At 33.0% G+C, this 16718-nt stretch overlaps 1 protein-coding gene across 2 annotated transcripts in view; it reads left to right on the top strand.

Annotated features, from left to right (window-relative positions):
* The window catches only part of Pitslre (cyclin dependent kinase 11B pitslre), an 81139-nt gene that overhangs the window by 18346 nt on the left and 46075 nt on the right, over positions 1–16718 (top strand). For both annotated transcript variants that reach the window (XM_089095275.1, XM_089095266.1), the window contains exon 2: positions 14807–14992. In XM_089095275.1, coding sequence (XP_088951401.1) covers positions 14807–14992 — 186 coding nt within the window. The remainder of the gene's footprint in view (positions 1–14806; positions 14993–16718) is intronic.

Here is a 16718-nt window from a genome sequence, read left to right as displayed (position 1 = left end):
CAAACAAAATTTAGAAAAAATACAAAATATTCGTTTATTACCTCTTCAATATGGCTAAAAATTAATAATTCATACATAATAAAATCAATATTATTTTTAGTTTATTATATCTTATAATTTATGTTTCTAAAAAACGAACATGTTAGAAAATCTAAAATATATTCATTTATTTCCTCTGCAATACGTCAAAAAATGAAGAATTCATACACATTTTCAACTAGCTAAAGGGTAAATGTTTTAAATATGAGCCATTCTATTGCGAAAACACACAAAAGTTAGAAAAAATGCAAAATGTTCCATTAATAACTATGCAATACGGATTAACATGTCGAAGTCTGACAAATTTTCATCTTTCTAAGGGTAAATGTTTTAAATATGAGCCATTCTATTGCGTAAACACACAAAAGTTAGAAAAAGTGCAAAATGTTCCTTTATTACATCTGCAATACAGGTAAAAATGAAGAATTAGTACACATTTTCAACTAGCTAAAGGGTAAATGTTTTAAATATGAGCCATTCTATTGCGAAAACACAAAAGTTAGAAAAAATGCAAAATGTTACTTTATAAACTCTGCATTACGTCTAAAAAAAAATAATTCATACAAATTTTCAACTAGCTAAAGGGTATAAGAATTAAATAAGAAACAAAATATTGAGTAATCTCAAAAAAGAAATAAAAAATGCACACAGAACCGTTTTTACCTATGAAATAAGTATGAAAATGAAGAATTAAAACACATTTTCAACTAGCTAAGGGTAAATGTGTTAAACATGAGCCAATCTATTGAGAAAACACACAAAAGTTAGAAAAAATACAAAATATTCCTTTATTACCTATGAAAAACGGATAAAAATGAAGAATTCATACACATTTTCAACTAGCTTAGGGTAAGTGTTTTAAATATGAGCCATTCTGTTGTGAAAACACACAAAAGTTAGAAAAAATACATAATTTTCCTTTATTACCTCTGCAATACGGCTAAAAATTAAGAATTCATACACATTTTCAACTAGCTAAGGGTAAGTGTTTTTAATATGAGCCATTCTGTTGCGAAAACACACAAAAGTTAGAAAAAATAAAAAAAATTAATTAAATAACTCTGCAATAAGACTAAAAATGAATAATGCAAAAACATTTTCAACTAGCTAAGGGTAAATTTTGTAAAAATGAGCCATTCTATTGCGAAAAAACACAAAAGTAAGAAAAAATGCAAAATGTTCCTTTATTACCTCTGCAATACGGCTAAAAATGAAGAATTCATACAAATTTTCAACTAGCTAAGGGTAAATGTTTTAAATATGAGCCATTCTATTGCGAAAACACACAAAAGTTAGAAAAAATACAAAATGTTCCTTTATTACCTCTTCAATACGGCTAAAAATGAAAAATTCATACACATTTTCAACTAGCTATGTGTAATTTTATAAAAGCTGAGCAATTCTGTAGAGAAAACACAAATACGTTAGAAAAAAGAAAAAATAATCCATTATTACCTCTTCAAAACGGCTAAAAATGAAGAATTCATACACATTTTCAACTAGCTAAGGGTAAGTGTTTTAAATATGAACCATTCTCTTGAGAAAACACACAAAAGTTATAAAAAATACAAAATATTCCTTTATTACCTCTGCAAAACGGCTAAAAATGAAGAATTCATACACATTTTCAACTAGCTAAGGGTAAGTGTTTTAAATATGAGCCATTCTGTTGCGAAAACACACAAAAGTAAGAAAAAATACAAAATATTCCTTTATTACCTCTGCAATACGGGTAAAAATGAAGAATTCATACACATTTTCAACTAGCTAAGGGTAAGTGTTTTAAATATGAGCCATTCTGTTGCGAAAACAAACAAAAGTTAGAAAAAAATAAAAATATTCGTTTATGAACTCTTAAATACTGTTAAAAATTAATAATTAATACACGTTTTCAAATATATTATTTTAAAAGTTTGAAATATTAGAAAGTAGGTTGATTATTACCAAAATTGAACGTTATTAATAAATAAAATAAGTTAATAAATAATAAATTCGTGTAAAAATGAATTAGTCATAACCAATTTCAACTAGCTAAGGGTAAGTGTTTTAAATATGAGCCACTCTGTTGCGAAAACACACAAAAGTTTAAAAAAATAAAAAATGTTCCTTTATTACGTCTGCAAAATGACTAAAAATGAAGAATTCATACACATTTTCAACTAGCTAAGGGTAAGTTTTTTAAATATGAGCCATTTTTTTGCGAAAACACACTAAAGTTCGAAAAAATACAAAATGTTCCTTTATTACCTCTGCAATACGGGTAAAAATGAAGAATCATACAAATTTTCAACTAGCTAAGGGTAAATTTTTTAAATATGAGCTATTCTATTGCGAAAACACACAAAGTTAGAAAAAATGAAAAACGTTCCTTTATTACCACTGCATGGCTTCTAAAAATGAATAATTCGTACATATCTTCAACTAGCTAAAGGGTCAATATTTAATAGATGATCCATTCTATAGCATATCCACGCAACAGTTAGAAGAAATGCGAAATAATAATATATTAAATATGAAATTATGCAAAAAATTATTTGTTAATACTTTAATTAATATTTGTTTTTTTTAGTGTCTTAAATATGAGCCATTATGTTGCGAAAACACACAAAATTTAGAAAAAATACAAAATATTCCTTTATTACCTCTGCAAAATGGCTAAAAATGAAAAATTCATACACATTTTCAGTACCAAGTCCTGACCCCCTAATTGAAGGATATGAATTAGAACCATGGGAACGTAATTTCGTCGTATTTTTCTTATTTTCGCTATAAAAAAAACTGAAAAACCATATTAAGAGATATATTTATGAGTCTTTGACTTAATACTCCTTTTTAATACCAAGTCCTGACCCCCCTAATTGAAGGATATGAATTAGAACCAGGGAAATATAATTTCATCGTTTTTTACATTTCCCACAAAAGGACACATTTCGAGTAAAAGTAAAGAGCTACCAGACTAAACCAAAGATATGATGAAATAATAACGAATAATTGTTCAAACTTAAATTTTCTGTATTACGGGAATAGTTTATTTTCGAACCATTATATCTACCAAAGGTTCAATACCTGAGTTAAACTAAGAGGTTGGGAACGTAATTTCGTCATATTTTGCTTATTTTCGTTAGAAAAAACACTGAAAAGACATATTATTGGACTCACATCAAACATTGCCAGGTTTGTATTTGAAGAACCTTCCATTATTTTCTATCTTGTCCTCTTTTTCAATATATGTTGAATTTTAAAGCCTTTCAAAGCCCTTATATATACTATACTAACGGTTATTTATTTACGAAATTATGCAAACTGTTGATTTAGAACAATAATTACCTTTCTATATATCAATTAACAGTCACTAGAATTGCCACTTTTCACTCGCGGAGAATGGTTTCAAAACAATACTTCTTACATTGCATAGACTAAATGTGTCAAACGAGACATCTTCAATGCAGATTAATTAATTGTTACGTTCGATTTTGTTTTGGACATAGGAGAGCATCAATGGGAAGTGAGAATTTCTGTAAAACTATCAAAGATTGATCAACTCTATGATTTCACACCTCTTATGTAATCAGAAAGAAAAAAGAAGAAAAATTGATAAAGGATATTTTGAAATATGCCCCAAAATCATAGATATTACAACTTAAATGACGCGAGGGGAGGGGGACTCAGGGTTAAGACTATCCTGGATATATAATTTTATATTTTCTAAGTACTCACAGAAGAACTCGTCACGGAAACATTGAAAAGGACTCATTTGATTGGGAATTAAAGTGACTAGCACTCAATTCACAGGAGGGGGCGTGAAAATTTCTAGGAACGTATTTTCAACATATTTAAATATTTACCTACGTATACATCACTTAGGTTAGATTAGATTAGGTTAGAGACATACCAAAAATTATGTGTATGGTTAGGCTAGGTTATATTATGTAAGGTTAGGTTAATTTAGGATAGACTAGCTTTGCTTACATGCGAGAAAGACAAGTTCTTAGGAGTGGAGCCCCCCAACCACCTCAACCATTGGTCTTGAAATTCTTTGAATTAGGTTCGAGACAAACAAAAAGTTAGGTGTATGGTTAGACTAGGTTAGATTATGTTAGGTTAGGTTAATTTAGGTTAGACTAGCTTAGCCTACGTAGCCCCCTCCCCCACCGCCTCAACCATCGCTCTTGAAATCCCTTGAATTAGGTTAGAGACAGACAAAAAGTTAGGTGTATGGTTAGGTTAGGTTAGATTATGTTAGGTTAGGTTAATTAACGGCAGCCTCTTTTGTTAAGGTTTTTTATTTCAACAAAAAGTTAGGTGTATGGTTAGGTTAGGTTAGATTATGTTAGGTTAGGTTAATTTAGGTTAGACTAGCTTAGCCTACGTACGCCCCCCCCACCCCCGGGGGCCCCGGGGCCTGAACGCCTCCCCCGGGTGGGACCCCCCCCCACCCGTTTAGGTTACCGAAAATTTCAAGGTGACCCCCCCCCCCCCCCGGGGCCACGGGACCGACAGCCGGCCACGGGTAGGACCCACACCACCAAGGTCAGGTTTGGTTAGATTAGGTTAAGTTACATAACTTTTCTAGGTTAACTTACATCAGGTTAAGTGGCGCGCCAGTTAACCTGATGTAAGTTAACCTAGAAATGTTAGGTAACAACCTAATCTAACCTAACCTGACCTTGGTGGTGAGGGTCCTACCCGTGTCAGGCTTTCGGTCCCGTGGCCCGGGGTTGGGGGGTCACCTTGAAATGTTAGGTAACCTAACCTTGGGGGTGGGGGGCCCACCCGTGGTAGGCTTACAGTCCCCAGGGCCCCCGGGGGTGGGGGGGGCCGTACGTAGGTTAAGCTCGTCTACACTAAATAAACCTAACCTAAAATAAACTAACCTAGCCATACACCGAACATTTTGTTGAGGGGGTTCCTAGAAATTTTCACGCCCCCCTCCTGTGAATTGAGTGCTAGTCACTTTAATTCCCAATCAAATGAGTCCTTTTCAATGTTTCTGTGACGAGTCCTTCTGTGAGTACTTAGAAAATATAAAATGATATAACCAGGATATTCTTAAATCTGAGTCCCCCTCCCCTCGTGTCATTTAAGTTGTAATAGCTCTGATTTTGGGGCATATTTTAAAATATCTTTTATATCAATTTTTCTTCTTTTTTCTTTCTGATTACACAAGAAGTGTGAAATCATAGAGTTGATCAATCTTTGATAGTTTTACAGAAATTTTCACTTCCGATTGATGCTTTCCTATGTCCAAAACAAAATCAAACGTAACAATTAATTAATCTGAATTGAAGATGTCTCGTTTGACACAATTAGTCTATTCGATGTAAGAAGTATTGTTTTGAAACCATTCTTCGCGAGTGAAAAGTGGCAATTCTAGTGAGTGTTAATTGATATATAGAAAGGTAATTATTGTTCTAAATCAACAGTTTGCACGATTTCGTAAATAAATACCCGTTAGGTTAGTATATTTAAGAGCTTTGAAAAGCTTTAAAAGTCAGTATATGCTGAAATAGAGGACAAGATAGAAAATAATGGAAGGTTCTTCAAATGCAAGCCCGGCAATGTTTGATGTGAGTTCAATAATATGTCTTTTCAGTGTGTTTTCCAACGAAAATAAGCAAAATATGACAATTTTTTGCTGAAATTGAAACCTCTTAGTTTAACTCAGGTATTGAACCTTTGGTAGATATAATGGTTCGAAAATAAACTATTCCCGTAATACAGAAAATTTAAGTTTGAACAATTATTCGTTATTATTTCATCATATCTTTGGTTTAGTCTGGTAGCTCTTTACTTTTACTTGAAGAGTGTCCTCTTGTTGGAAATAAAAAATACGAGGAAATTACGTTCCCATGGTTCTAATTCATATCCTTCAATTAGGGGGGTCAGGACGTGATATGAAAAAGGAATTTTCAGTGAAAGACTCATAAATATAGCTCTTAATATGGTTTTTCAGTGTTTTTTCTAACGAAAATAAGCAAAATACGACGAAATTACGTTCCCATGGTTCTAATTCATATCCTTCAATTAGGGGGTCAGGACTTGGTACTGAAAATGTGTATGAATTCTTCATTTTTAACCATTTTGCAGAGGTAATAAAGGAATATTTTGTATTTTTTCTAACTTTTGTTTGTTTTCGCAACAGAATGGCTCATATTTAAAACACTTACCCTTAGCTAGTTGAAAATGTGTATGAATTCTTCATTTTTAGCCGTTTTGCAGAGGTATTAAAGGAACATTTTGCATTTTTTCTAACTTTTGTGTGTTTTTGCAATAGAATGGCTCATATTTAAAACATTTACCCTTAGATAGTTGAAAATGTGTATGAATCCTTCATTTTTAGCCGTATTGCAGAGGTAATAAAGGAACATTTTGCATTTTTTCTAAATGTGGTGTGTTTTAGAAAAAGAATGTCTCATATATAAAAAATTTACACTTAGCTAGTTGAAAATGTGTATGAATTCTTAATTTTTAGCCGTATTGCAGATGTAATAAAGTAACATTTTGCATTTTTTCTAACTTTTGTTTGTTTACTCAATAGAATGGCTAATATTTAAAACATTAACCATTAGATAGTTGAAAATCTTTATGAATTCTTCATTTTTAGCCATTTTGCAGAGGTAATAAAGGAATATTTTGTATTTTTCTAACTTTTGTGTGTTTTCGCAACAGAATGGCTCATATTTAAAAAACTTACCCTTAGCTAGTTGAAAATGTGTATGAATTCTTCATTTTTAGCCGTTTTGCAGAGGTAATAAAGGAATATTTTGTATTTTTTCTAACTTTTGTGTGTTTTCGCAACAGAATTGCTCAGATTTAAAACACTTACCCTTAGCTAGTTGAAAATGTTTATGTATTATTCATTTTTACCAGTGTTTCCGATTTAATATAGGATCATTTTGTTTTTTTTATATCTTTTTTTTTTTTTATCAAAATTATTTCTAAGATTTAAAAAAATTAACCTAAGCTATTTGAAAATGTGTATGAATTCTTCATTTTTACCCGTATTGCAGAGGTCATAAAGGAATATTTTGTATTTTTTCTAACTTTTGTGTGTTTTCGCAACAGAATGGCTCATATTTAAAACACTTACCCTTAGCTAGTTGAAAATGTGTATGAATTCTTCATTTTTAGCCATTTTGCAGAGGTAATAAAGGAATATTTTGTATTTTTCTAACTTTTGTGTGTTTTCGCAACAGAATGGCTCATATTTAAAACACTTACCCTTAGCTAGTTTAAAATGTGTATTAATTATTCATTTTTAGCCTTATTTCAGAGTTAATAAAGGAAAATTTTGTATTTTTTCTAACTATTTTGTGTTTTCGCAACAGAATGGCTCATATTTAAAACACTTACCCTTAGCTAGTTGAAAATGTGTATGAATTATTAATTTTTACAAGTATTGAATATTTAATTATTGACTATTTAGTTATTTTTATAACTTTTGTTTGTTTTATAAACAGAATTTATCATATTTAAATAACTAACCCTTAGCTAGTTTAATATTTGTATGAATTCTTCATTTTTACCCGTATTGCTGAGGTAATAAAGGAATATTTTGAATTTTTTCTAACTTTTGTGTGTTTTTGCAACAGAATGGCTCATATTTAAAACACTTACCCTTAGCTAGTTGAAAATGTGTATGAATTCATCATTTTTAGCCGTTTTGCAGAGGTAATAAAGGATCATTTTGTATTTTTTCTAACTTTTGTGTGTTTTCGCAACAGAATGGCTCATATTTAAAACACTCACACTTAGCTAGTTGAAAATGTGTATGAATTTTTTATTTTTAGCCGTATTTCAGATGTAATAAAGGATTATTTTGTATTTTTTCTAACTTTTGTGTGTTTTAGCATCAGAATGGCTCATATTTAAGACTCTTAACCGTATCTAGTTGAAAATGTATATGAATTCTTCATTTTCAGTCTTTTTGAAGAGGTAATAAGGAAACATTCTGAATTTACTCTAACTTTTGTGTGTTTTCGCTCCAGAATGGCTCATATTTAAAACACTTACCCTTAGCTAGTTGAAAATGTGTATGAATTCTTCATTTTTAGCCGTTTTGCATAGGTAATAAAGGAATATTTTGTATTTTTTCTAACTTTTGTGTGTTTTCGCAACAGAATGGCTCATATTTAAAACACTTACCCTTAGCTAGTTGAAAATGTGTATGAATTCTTCATTTTTAGCCTTTTTGCAGAGGTAATAAAGGAATATTTTGTATTTTTTCTAACTTTTGTGTGTTTTCTCAATATAATGGCTCATATTTAAAACACTTACCATTAGCTAGTTTAAAATGTGTATGAATTCTTCATTTTTAGCCGTATTGCAGAGGTAAAAAAGGAACATTTTGCATTTTTTCTAACTTTTGTGTTTTCGCAATATAGTGGCTCATATTTAAAACACTTACCCTTAGCTTGTTGAAAATGTGTATGAATTCTTCATTTTTAGCCGTTTTGCAGAGGTAATAAAGGAATATTTTGTATTTTTTCTAACTTTTGTGTGTTTTCGCAACAGAATGGCTCATATTTAAAACACTTACCCTTAGCTAGTTGAAAATGTGTATGAATTCTTCATTTTTAGCCGTTTTGCAGAGGTAATAAAGGAATATTTTGTATTTTTTCTAACTTTTGTGTGTTTTCGCAACAGAATGGCTCATATTTAAAACACTTACCCTTAGCTAGTTGAAAATGTGTATGAATTCTTCATTTTTCACCGTTTTTCAGAGGTAATAAAGGAATATTTTGCATTTTTTCTAAGTTTTGTGTGTTTTCTCAAGCGAATATCTCTTTTTTAAATCGATTACCCTTAGCTAGTTGAAAATGTGTATGAATTCTTCATTTTGAGCCGTTTTGCATAGTTAATAATGGAATATTTTGCATTTATTCAAACATTTAAGTGTTTATGCAATAGAATGGCTCCTACTTAAAACATTTACCCTTTAGCTAGTAGAAAATGTGTATGAATTCTTAAGTTTGAGCCGTGATTAAGAGGTACAAACAAAATGGAAAGAATATATTCTAACTGTTGTGTGTTTTCGCAACAGAATGGCTCATATTTAAAACACACACCCTTAGCTAGTTGAAAATGTGTATGAATTCTTCATTTTTAACCGTATTGCAGAGGTAATAAAGGAATATTTTGTATTTTTTCTAACTTTTGTGTGTTTTCGCAACAAAATGGCTCATATTTAAAACACTTACCCTTAGCTAGTTGAAAATGTGTATGAATTCTTCATTTTTAGCCGTTTTGCAGAGGTAAAAACGGAATATTATTCATTTTATCAAACTTTTGTGTGTTGACGCAATATATAGTCACATAAATAAATAATTTAACCTTTAGAACTAATATAAGGTTAAATAAAAATAAATATAATTAAGAAATTAGTTTTAACAAATTTACCATAATTCATATTTTCAAACTTTTGTGTGTTTAAGAAATAGAATGTATCATATTTAAAACATTTACCCTTAGCTAGTTGAAAATGTGTATGAATTCTACATTTTTAGCCGTATTGCAGAGGTAATAAAGGAACATTTTGCATTTTTTCAAACTTTTGTGTGTTTTCGCAACAGAATGGTTCATATTTAAAACACTAACCCTTAGCTAGTTGAAAATGTGTATGAATTCTTCATTTTTACCCGTATTGCAGAGGTAATAAAGGAATATTTTGTATTTTTTCTAACTTTTGTGTGTTTTCGCAAAAGAATGGCTCATATTTAAAACACTTACCCTTAGCTAGTTGAAAATGTGTATGAATTCTTCATTTTTAGCCATAATGCAGAGGTAATAAAGGAACATTTTGCATTTTTTCTAAGTTTTGTGTGTTTTTGCAATAGAATGGCTCATATTTAAAACACTTACAATTAGCTAGTAGAAAATGTGTATGAATTTTTCATTTTTAGACGTATTGCAGAGGTAATAACGAAACATTTTGCATTTCTTCTAACTTTTGTGTGTTTTCGCAACCGAACTCAGACCTATATGGTATTGATTTTAGTGTCCTAAGAGTAAAGGGCTTAAAAAATGCTTGTGACTTTTTTTATTAATAAAATGCATATATATATATACAACAATGTCTTTAAATATTCACTTTAGATTTCTACATCTTCTATGTATAGGCAACTGTCGCGAACCACTAATGCTGGTAAATCATCTGGATTCACTGTATATTGATCTTGATTGACTACAAAGTCAGGGTCAGATTTTCTACAGTACAATGTAACTTCACTCTTGTCATATCTCTTTGTATAGTCAATGATACTATTTGTATTCATATTATGAAATTCACGAGTTTCAATCTGTCTATTTGAAGCAATATCACATACAATGTTTTCAAATGGTGAATCACATTCGGTAACTGCCAAATAAAAATCACTTGGTTTATAGTCACAGTAGGTGGTGTCATCTCAACGATGACGTAGAAACCAGATTGTCTTGTTACCCAAACAGTTGAATCGTAGACCAGATTCCTCTTCCCAGAATAATTTAAATCCACGACGAGACCAATCTCGTATAAATAAACTAAAATCACGTTTGGGATTCTTTCCAATCATAGCGGGGTAAGTATTCTCCCACTGATCACATTTATCATAGTGACAATTGGAGCACAGGTGCCCTCTAGGGTGAGAGTCACACACATCCTCAAGACAAGAATTACATCCTATAATTTGTACTGCATAGCCTCTCTGTAATTTACAAGGATTACATAATCTGGATTTGTTGTTATAGTCATCTATAATTGTACAATTCTCGTATCGAGTGTAACTACCAATAGTTTACACGCATAAGGTGAGTATAGAAAACATTTTTTGATTACCAATGTCAACTCTCTCGCGGCTAAAGCGATACTGATCCTCTCCGCTCGATAAATTCAATGAGATCGAAATGGGGGAGAGAGGAGTAGATCTGTGCCGTTAGCTCTTTCGAATGATGGGGGGAGCCATCTACATTGAATCCATTGGCAATATTTTCAAAAGTATATCCACAATATGATTCTGCTTTGTTTCAATTAATATATCAATAAATTGACTATAAGCATTTGAGTCACAATTTAAGAGTTTCATACAATAGTCCAATGGGGGGGAATCACTCCTCATTATATTGTCAAATGTTCCCTGACAAGAGAATATCCTGCGTTTAAGAGATAACTCGAGAAAATCATCATCCAAAATCAAATGTTTTTCCATAAACACTAGATTTGATCTAATTCTCTCTTTCTCAAATCTATTCATTTTTCGGTCCTTTCACTCTGACTGCTGACTCTAGACTGACCCTGATTCGTTAGCCCTAACCAGAAAAGAAAGAGGAAATTTTCGATTTCGAAACAATTTTATTGAATAATTACAACAACATCAATAATACAGAGCATGTACAATTAACGATACTGTTTATTGTCTTCAATATGTTTCACCAATGCACTTAAAGCACATTGAAGTCTATTCACATGTGCTATAACAACTTTAGCGGCAAAACCTAATTGATCCTCCATTTTAAATTTGCTCAAGGATATCACATATCTTGCATATACTGCATCCCAGTCCAGATAAATACGTGATCCTTTCGTGATTTCCACCGCAATGTTTGGTGCTCTTGTACTATTATCATCAACTCCACTATCAACTTCTAATAGGGTAAACATTCCACTCATCGCGATCACAAATATATATCCAAATGAGTAAAGTCAAACTGTTCTTCTTTTCACTCCTTGAATTCTATTCACAGACTAATAAAACTATAGCAAAAATCCTTTCTTTATATTCACGCCGCCGCTACTATGTAACCAGCCCTCTGATTGGCTGAGAAGGAAACACGTGATCTAACTGTTTCCGGGAAACTCATAACATTCGCTGAGAGCGTGCCAAAAACAACAACAACAACATCGACCTTGACATTCGCTGAGAGCGTGCACTTACAACAACAACAACATCGACCTTGGAAATTTAGGTCATTGACCCCATTAACCACGTGTTCTCCCTAATGACTCTATGCCCATAATTGGTGTGGGCGTGGGACTGGCACCCCCATCTCTACTGTTACAGGGGTTCAGTTACACAGTGATTCAGTTACACACACATCCTCTGGTCAGATATTGTCTTGTTTCTTATTTGGAGTAACTTCTCATTACTGATAGGTAGTATGCTCATGATTGCATGAACATAAGATCCAGTTTTATTTTTGAGCAGAGGCTTGTCTCCTGTGATGTGCAAATGGGATAAAGTGTCTGCAAAAGTGATATCCTTGCCTGGTCAAAAAGTGATACAGAAATCATATGGTTAGATTTCTAAGATCATTCTCTGTAACATTGGCGATATTTTGCAGTTGGATGAGTCAAGACTTACTCAATGGGCTTGTGATCCAGTATAAAAGGGAAAATTCGTCTGTAAAGGTACAGGTGGTAGTGTTTGCACTCTTGTAATATAGCTTACATCTCTGTTTCGATTGGTGAATAATTTTGTTCAGCGGTATTCAGTGACCTTGAGGCAGAGGCAATGGTGTTTCCTTTTTGGAGAAGAGTTGCTCCCAGACCAGACTTTGAGGCATCTACCTGTATTTCTACTTCATTGCTTGTTGGGTCAAAAATTCTTATTGGGTAGTTGTATTCTTGACCTGTCGAAAACATCTGATTGCAATAGAATTGAGGTCAGCTGGGTAGTATATTTCTTTTTTTTAAATAACAGTAAAATTTAGAATTATTTTCATTACTTAGCAAGGTAGAATGTGAACACACTGGATGTGTCTATTTGTTCTTCCCAAATATACTAATCATTGCCTTTAGAAATTTTATTTTGAGCCATCAAAGGGACCTTTGAAGTAATACCTTGTTGTTTATTAAAAAAATAGGCTTCTTCTAACAGAGATTGAATATTATAGTGCCCTTTTTAACTACCAAAAAAGATTGTGCCACAGTTAAGTTTTGTTTGCTCTCATTCTGTGATGCAAAACATCAATTTTGGCCCAAAAGGGTCAAAAAGCTACTAAGTGAAGATTTCAAGATAGCAAATCAATTTAGAATTATCAAAAAAGTGTATGCCGTCAAACAGGGTTACTTTGAACTAAAAGTACCTTTTTTTCTCCTTTATTTGGTTATAACTTTGTAAATGGTAATGTTTACAACCCAAAATAATATTTCTTTATTTATTTCTGACTGCTCAAGAGGGTAAATGTTGCAGACTGTATCTATCCTTTTCCAAGTTGCCATAATTTTTTTTTTGAAAATCGTGTTTAAAGTTACACACACTTCATTCAACTTTGAACAATGATTTAATATTTTGTACTGTTCATGTAAGTTCATATTTGTTCAACTTTTTGTCCATAGTTGGCCATGCTTTGGGTAAGTTTGAACAGCCACTTATTTACAGAGTTTTTTTTCCTCTTAGATCCAACGTAAAAAAGGTCACTTGTATTGGAAAAGATTAAGAAAAAACATAGAAAACTAGACTAAGATCATTTATAAAAAAAAAAAAAAAAAAAAAAAAAAAAAAAAAACAGGAAAAACAGGACTTGCAGAAAAATCCAGGAAAACCAGAGGCTAGAACTTAAATTTTTTGTATGACTATGACTTTACAGTGCCCTGTAATTTGGAAGAAGCCATGCCCTTTTCGAATAAGTGATCCAGTGAAAACATATCTTTTTTCAACAATGTTGACAGTCTCTTTCTTGGGACAGTTGTAACTGAAGTCAGCATTTCTCACACGTTCCAAACATTTGAACATCTCCATTCCCTCATCATGAAAGTATTTGTCTCGTTAAATGAGGAAATTTTTCTTATAGCACACAACACAGAAGTCAGACAGTTTGGTTGGGAGACTTGAGTCCTTCTTACAAGTATTTACCTCTGGGCTCTAAGATTGGCTTCAACACCACATCATTCATCATGCTAGTCATGCAACAGAAACTGCTGCATTGGCTGCCCTTTGCGTTTTGAACAACCCTAGGGACTCAGACTGAAAATCATTTTCAATACACTTGCAAGCCTCTACATAAGCAGTAGTGTCCTTTTATGAAAGCTTAGGGGCGGAGCAGATTTATCTCTCTTCCGTTTCGTCAATCAAAATACCAAAAAAAGTTATTTCCCAATAAAAATACCCTAAAAAGGGCATTTTTTTAAGTTATAGGGGGCGCATGCCCCCTGCTCCACTCTCCCCTAATTGTCACCACTTTTCATAAGTTCAACGGTTTTTCGAGATTTCTTGAATGATAAATCTTAGTGACAAGCTGTTGAACGAAATTCCCTTCTTTGCCCTTTGTGTTGTACTCTGGAGTGTTGGGTTTTTAATCTTTTCAGTTGCAGAAAATAGTTTTAAAGTCTGTTGCGCCTTTTTTTTTTGCCTGAAAAACAGTGACGGATCTTTGCTATCCGTTATAGCTCATTTTTGGGTAACAAGGTTAGTAGTAATATATTTGTGTTTAAATCGTTATAATTGCTTTGTAATTGTTCCAAACTCCTTTAGAAATTCTTCCACAAGGGAAAACTGGGCAATATCTATTGTTTGCATTTGCATTAATACTTTGTTTTAATGTCTCAGTAAAAAATTTCAAGTTTGTATAGACTTTCAGTAAATATTACTGTTATTTTCCTCCATGCAATATCAATTTGCTTTGGTAGTTTTGCCAAAGTCCAAACTCCAGTTTGTTTTGTCATTTCAAACAATTTCCATGACAATTATGTTATGTTAGCCAACGTTTATCTCTACTCACTTTCTAGGAATTATTATTTTGTTTCCAATTTTTGAATCTCTGCTTTCTATTGTATATTGCTGTTTTCCAGTTTGAGTTCAAGTGAAGAAGACGATACTAGTGAAGCATTAGACATAAAACCTCCCCAAAAACAAGCTGGCAAGAAGATTCCAAAGAAGAAATTATCAGAGAAGACGCACAGTTATCATGATACAAAACGACACCATTCAGATAAATATTCAGATCTGCGAAGGGAGGAAAGTCGCAGCCAAAGTAGGCAAGTGATTTTTGTTTTTGCTCAATTTTAAAGATTCGCGATTCATTTATTTAAAACAGCTTTCGCAGTATTGGCAGAAGCCTCAACTAAATCATACTATCTCTTACAACACAGGAAAGAAAAGAAAAAAGCTAAGCATTATTAATGACATTTGTATAAACGGAATAAAAGAACTGCTGAAGTGAATCGTTCTGCATCTTACTGGCTCGAACTTGTTCGTGTGTCGAGTATTGGCTTTAGGGGCAATAAGAGGAGGCAACAACGTACTGTGTTTTTTTTTACTACTAAAGAGCGTCTGTCCAAATTTGCACATGAGATGGAATTTCCGTTCTCTCAGCGTCGGTATTTTCAACGTTAAAGTTGCAGTTGTGTATGTGTCATATTTGGGGCCCAGTATGATTTTTGATTTTTGTCACCCGTTTTTGAACAGCCTCGAGATCGTCACTTAAGTAGTCAATGTTTAGCACCTGTGATCCCATACAGTGCACGCGTATTCTAGCAAGGGACATATATAGTAGGTATACGCTAGTCGTAGCTGATTCACTGGGAAACCTAGTCGTCGGAGTGTAGTCAGTGATTGCAAATTATAGTTGCCCTTTTTCATAAGGTTAAAAACATGGTAGCTGAATGAACATTCAGTACTGAAATTCACACCAAGAATATTTACAGTTGATATGGTAGGAAAGCAGGGCTCAGGACAAGCTACGTCCCTTTTAAGCTGATTTGAACACATTACTTTTCTTTTATTGGCTTTAATTTGAAGTCCATTACACCTGCACAGATCAGTCAAACTGTCTTTCAATTCACCTTGGAACTGGGAATTGCTTGGGATTTATGCACGAGAAATTTGAGCAAGACGGACAGATCATTGACATATTTAAGCCATTCATCAAAGTCAACGAAGACGTAGTTGATCACAGCCAAGAACGGTTAGGCAACTAGCTTGGTACCTTGAGGAGCACCACGTGTTATTTCAGCCCATTCACAATTGAGATCTCCGGCAAAAAGCGCATAGACACACTGGTGACAGCTTCTAAGGAAATCGACTATCGAGTCTGTTTTCTAGTCCCCACTTGCTTCAGGTTTTGTACAGCAGTGATATGGTGGATTCCCTTATCTAGCCTTTCAGTTATCAGGTGATAGAGACGCACAAGGTAATGGGTAGGGCTGCTTCCTTTCAGACAGCCATACTGGAAAGGGTCTAGGGAAGGATTGATTTGCGTCAGGAGTTCATGGTATATTAAAGATTCGCTGACCTTGGCGAGATTCAGAGTTATTGAAATTGGGTGTAGTTGTTCACATGATTTTGGGTCCTTCGCTTTAGGTATAACCCGGACATATGCTAAATTTTATGCTTGAGGGAAGATTTGATCTCTGAAGCACTGATTTTTTACGGACGCCAAAGGCTTAGCCAGGATTGCTGCATATTAAATTAGAGGTTTGACTGGCAGTTCTCTGGATTATAAAGTACATTTCCTTTTTAACTTCTGGAGTTCCCTACAAACTGCATATTCAGGTATCTCAGCAAACTGGTAGTCCGAAAGGTCAGCTGTGAGACTTTCGACATCTGTTTCAGTGAGTGATGAGTAAGTCATATATATTGGAGAAGAATGTGTTCACTTCGGCTGACGATAGAAAAGTTCCATTGTCTTTTTGTACCTTCAGATCACTGCTAAAAGTCTTACCAGATAGCCGCTTGACCCGGGAGTATCATTTTCAGGGGTCG

The sequence above is a fragment of the Artemia sp. Qi Xiang Cuo genome, chromosome 1 (assembly GCF_049724085.1).
Source record: "Artemia sp. Qi Xiang Cuo chromosome 1, ASM4972408v1, whole genome shotgun sequence".
NCBI classification, from domain to species: Eukaryota; Metazoa; Arthropoda; class Branchiopoda; order Anostraca; family Artemiidae; genus Artemia; species Artemia sp. Qi Xiang Cuo.
Note: the sequence above shows the minus strand (reverse complement) of the source record. Positions and strands in the feature narration are given on the sequence as shown.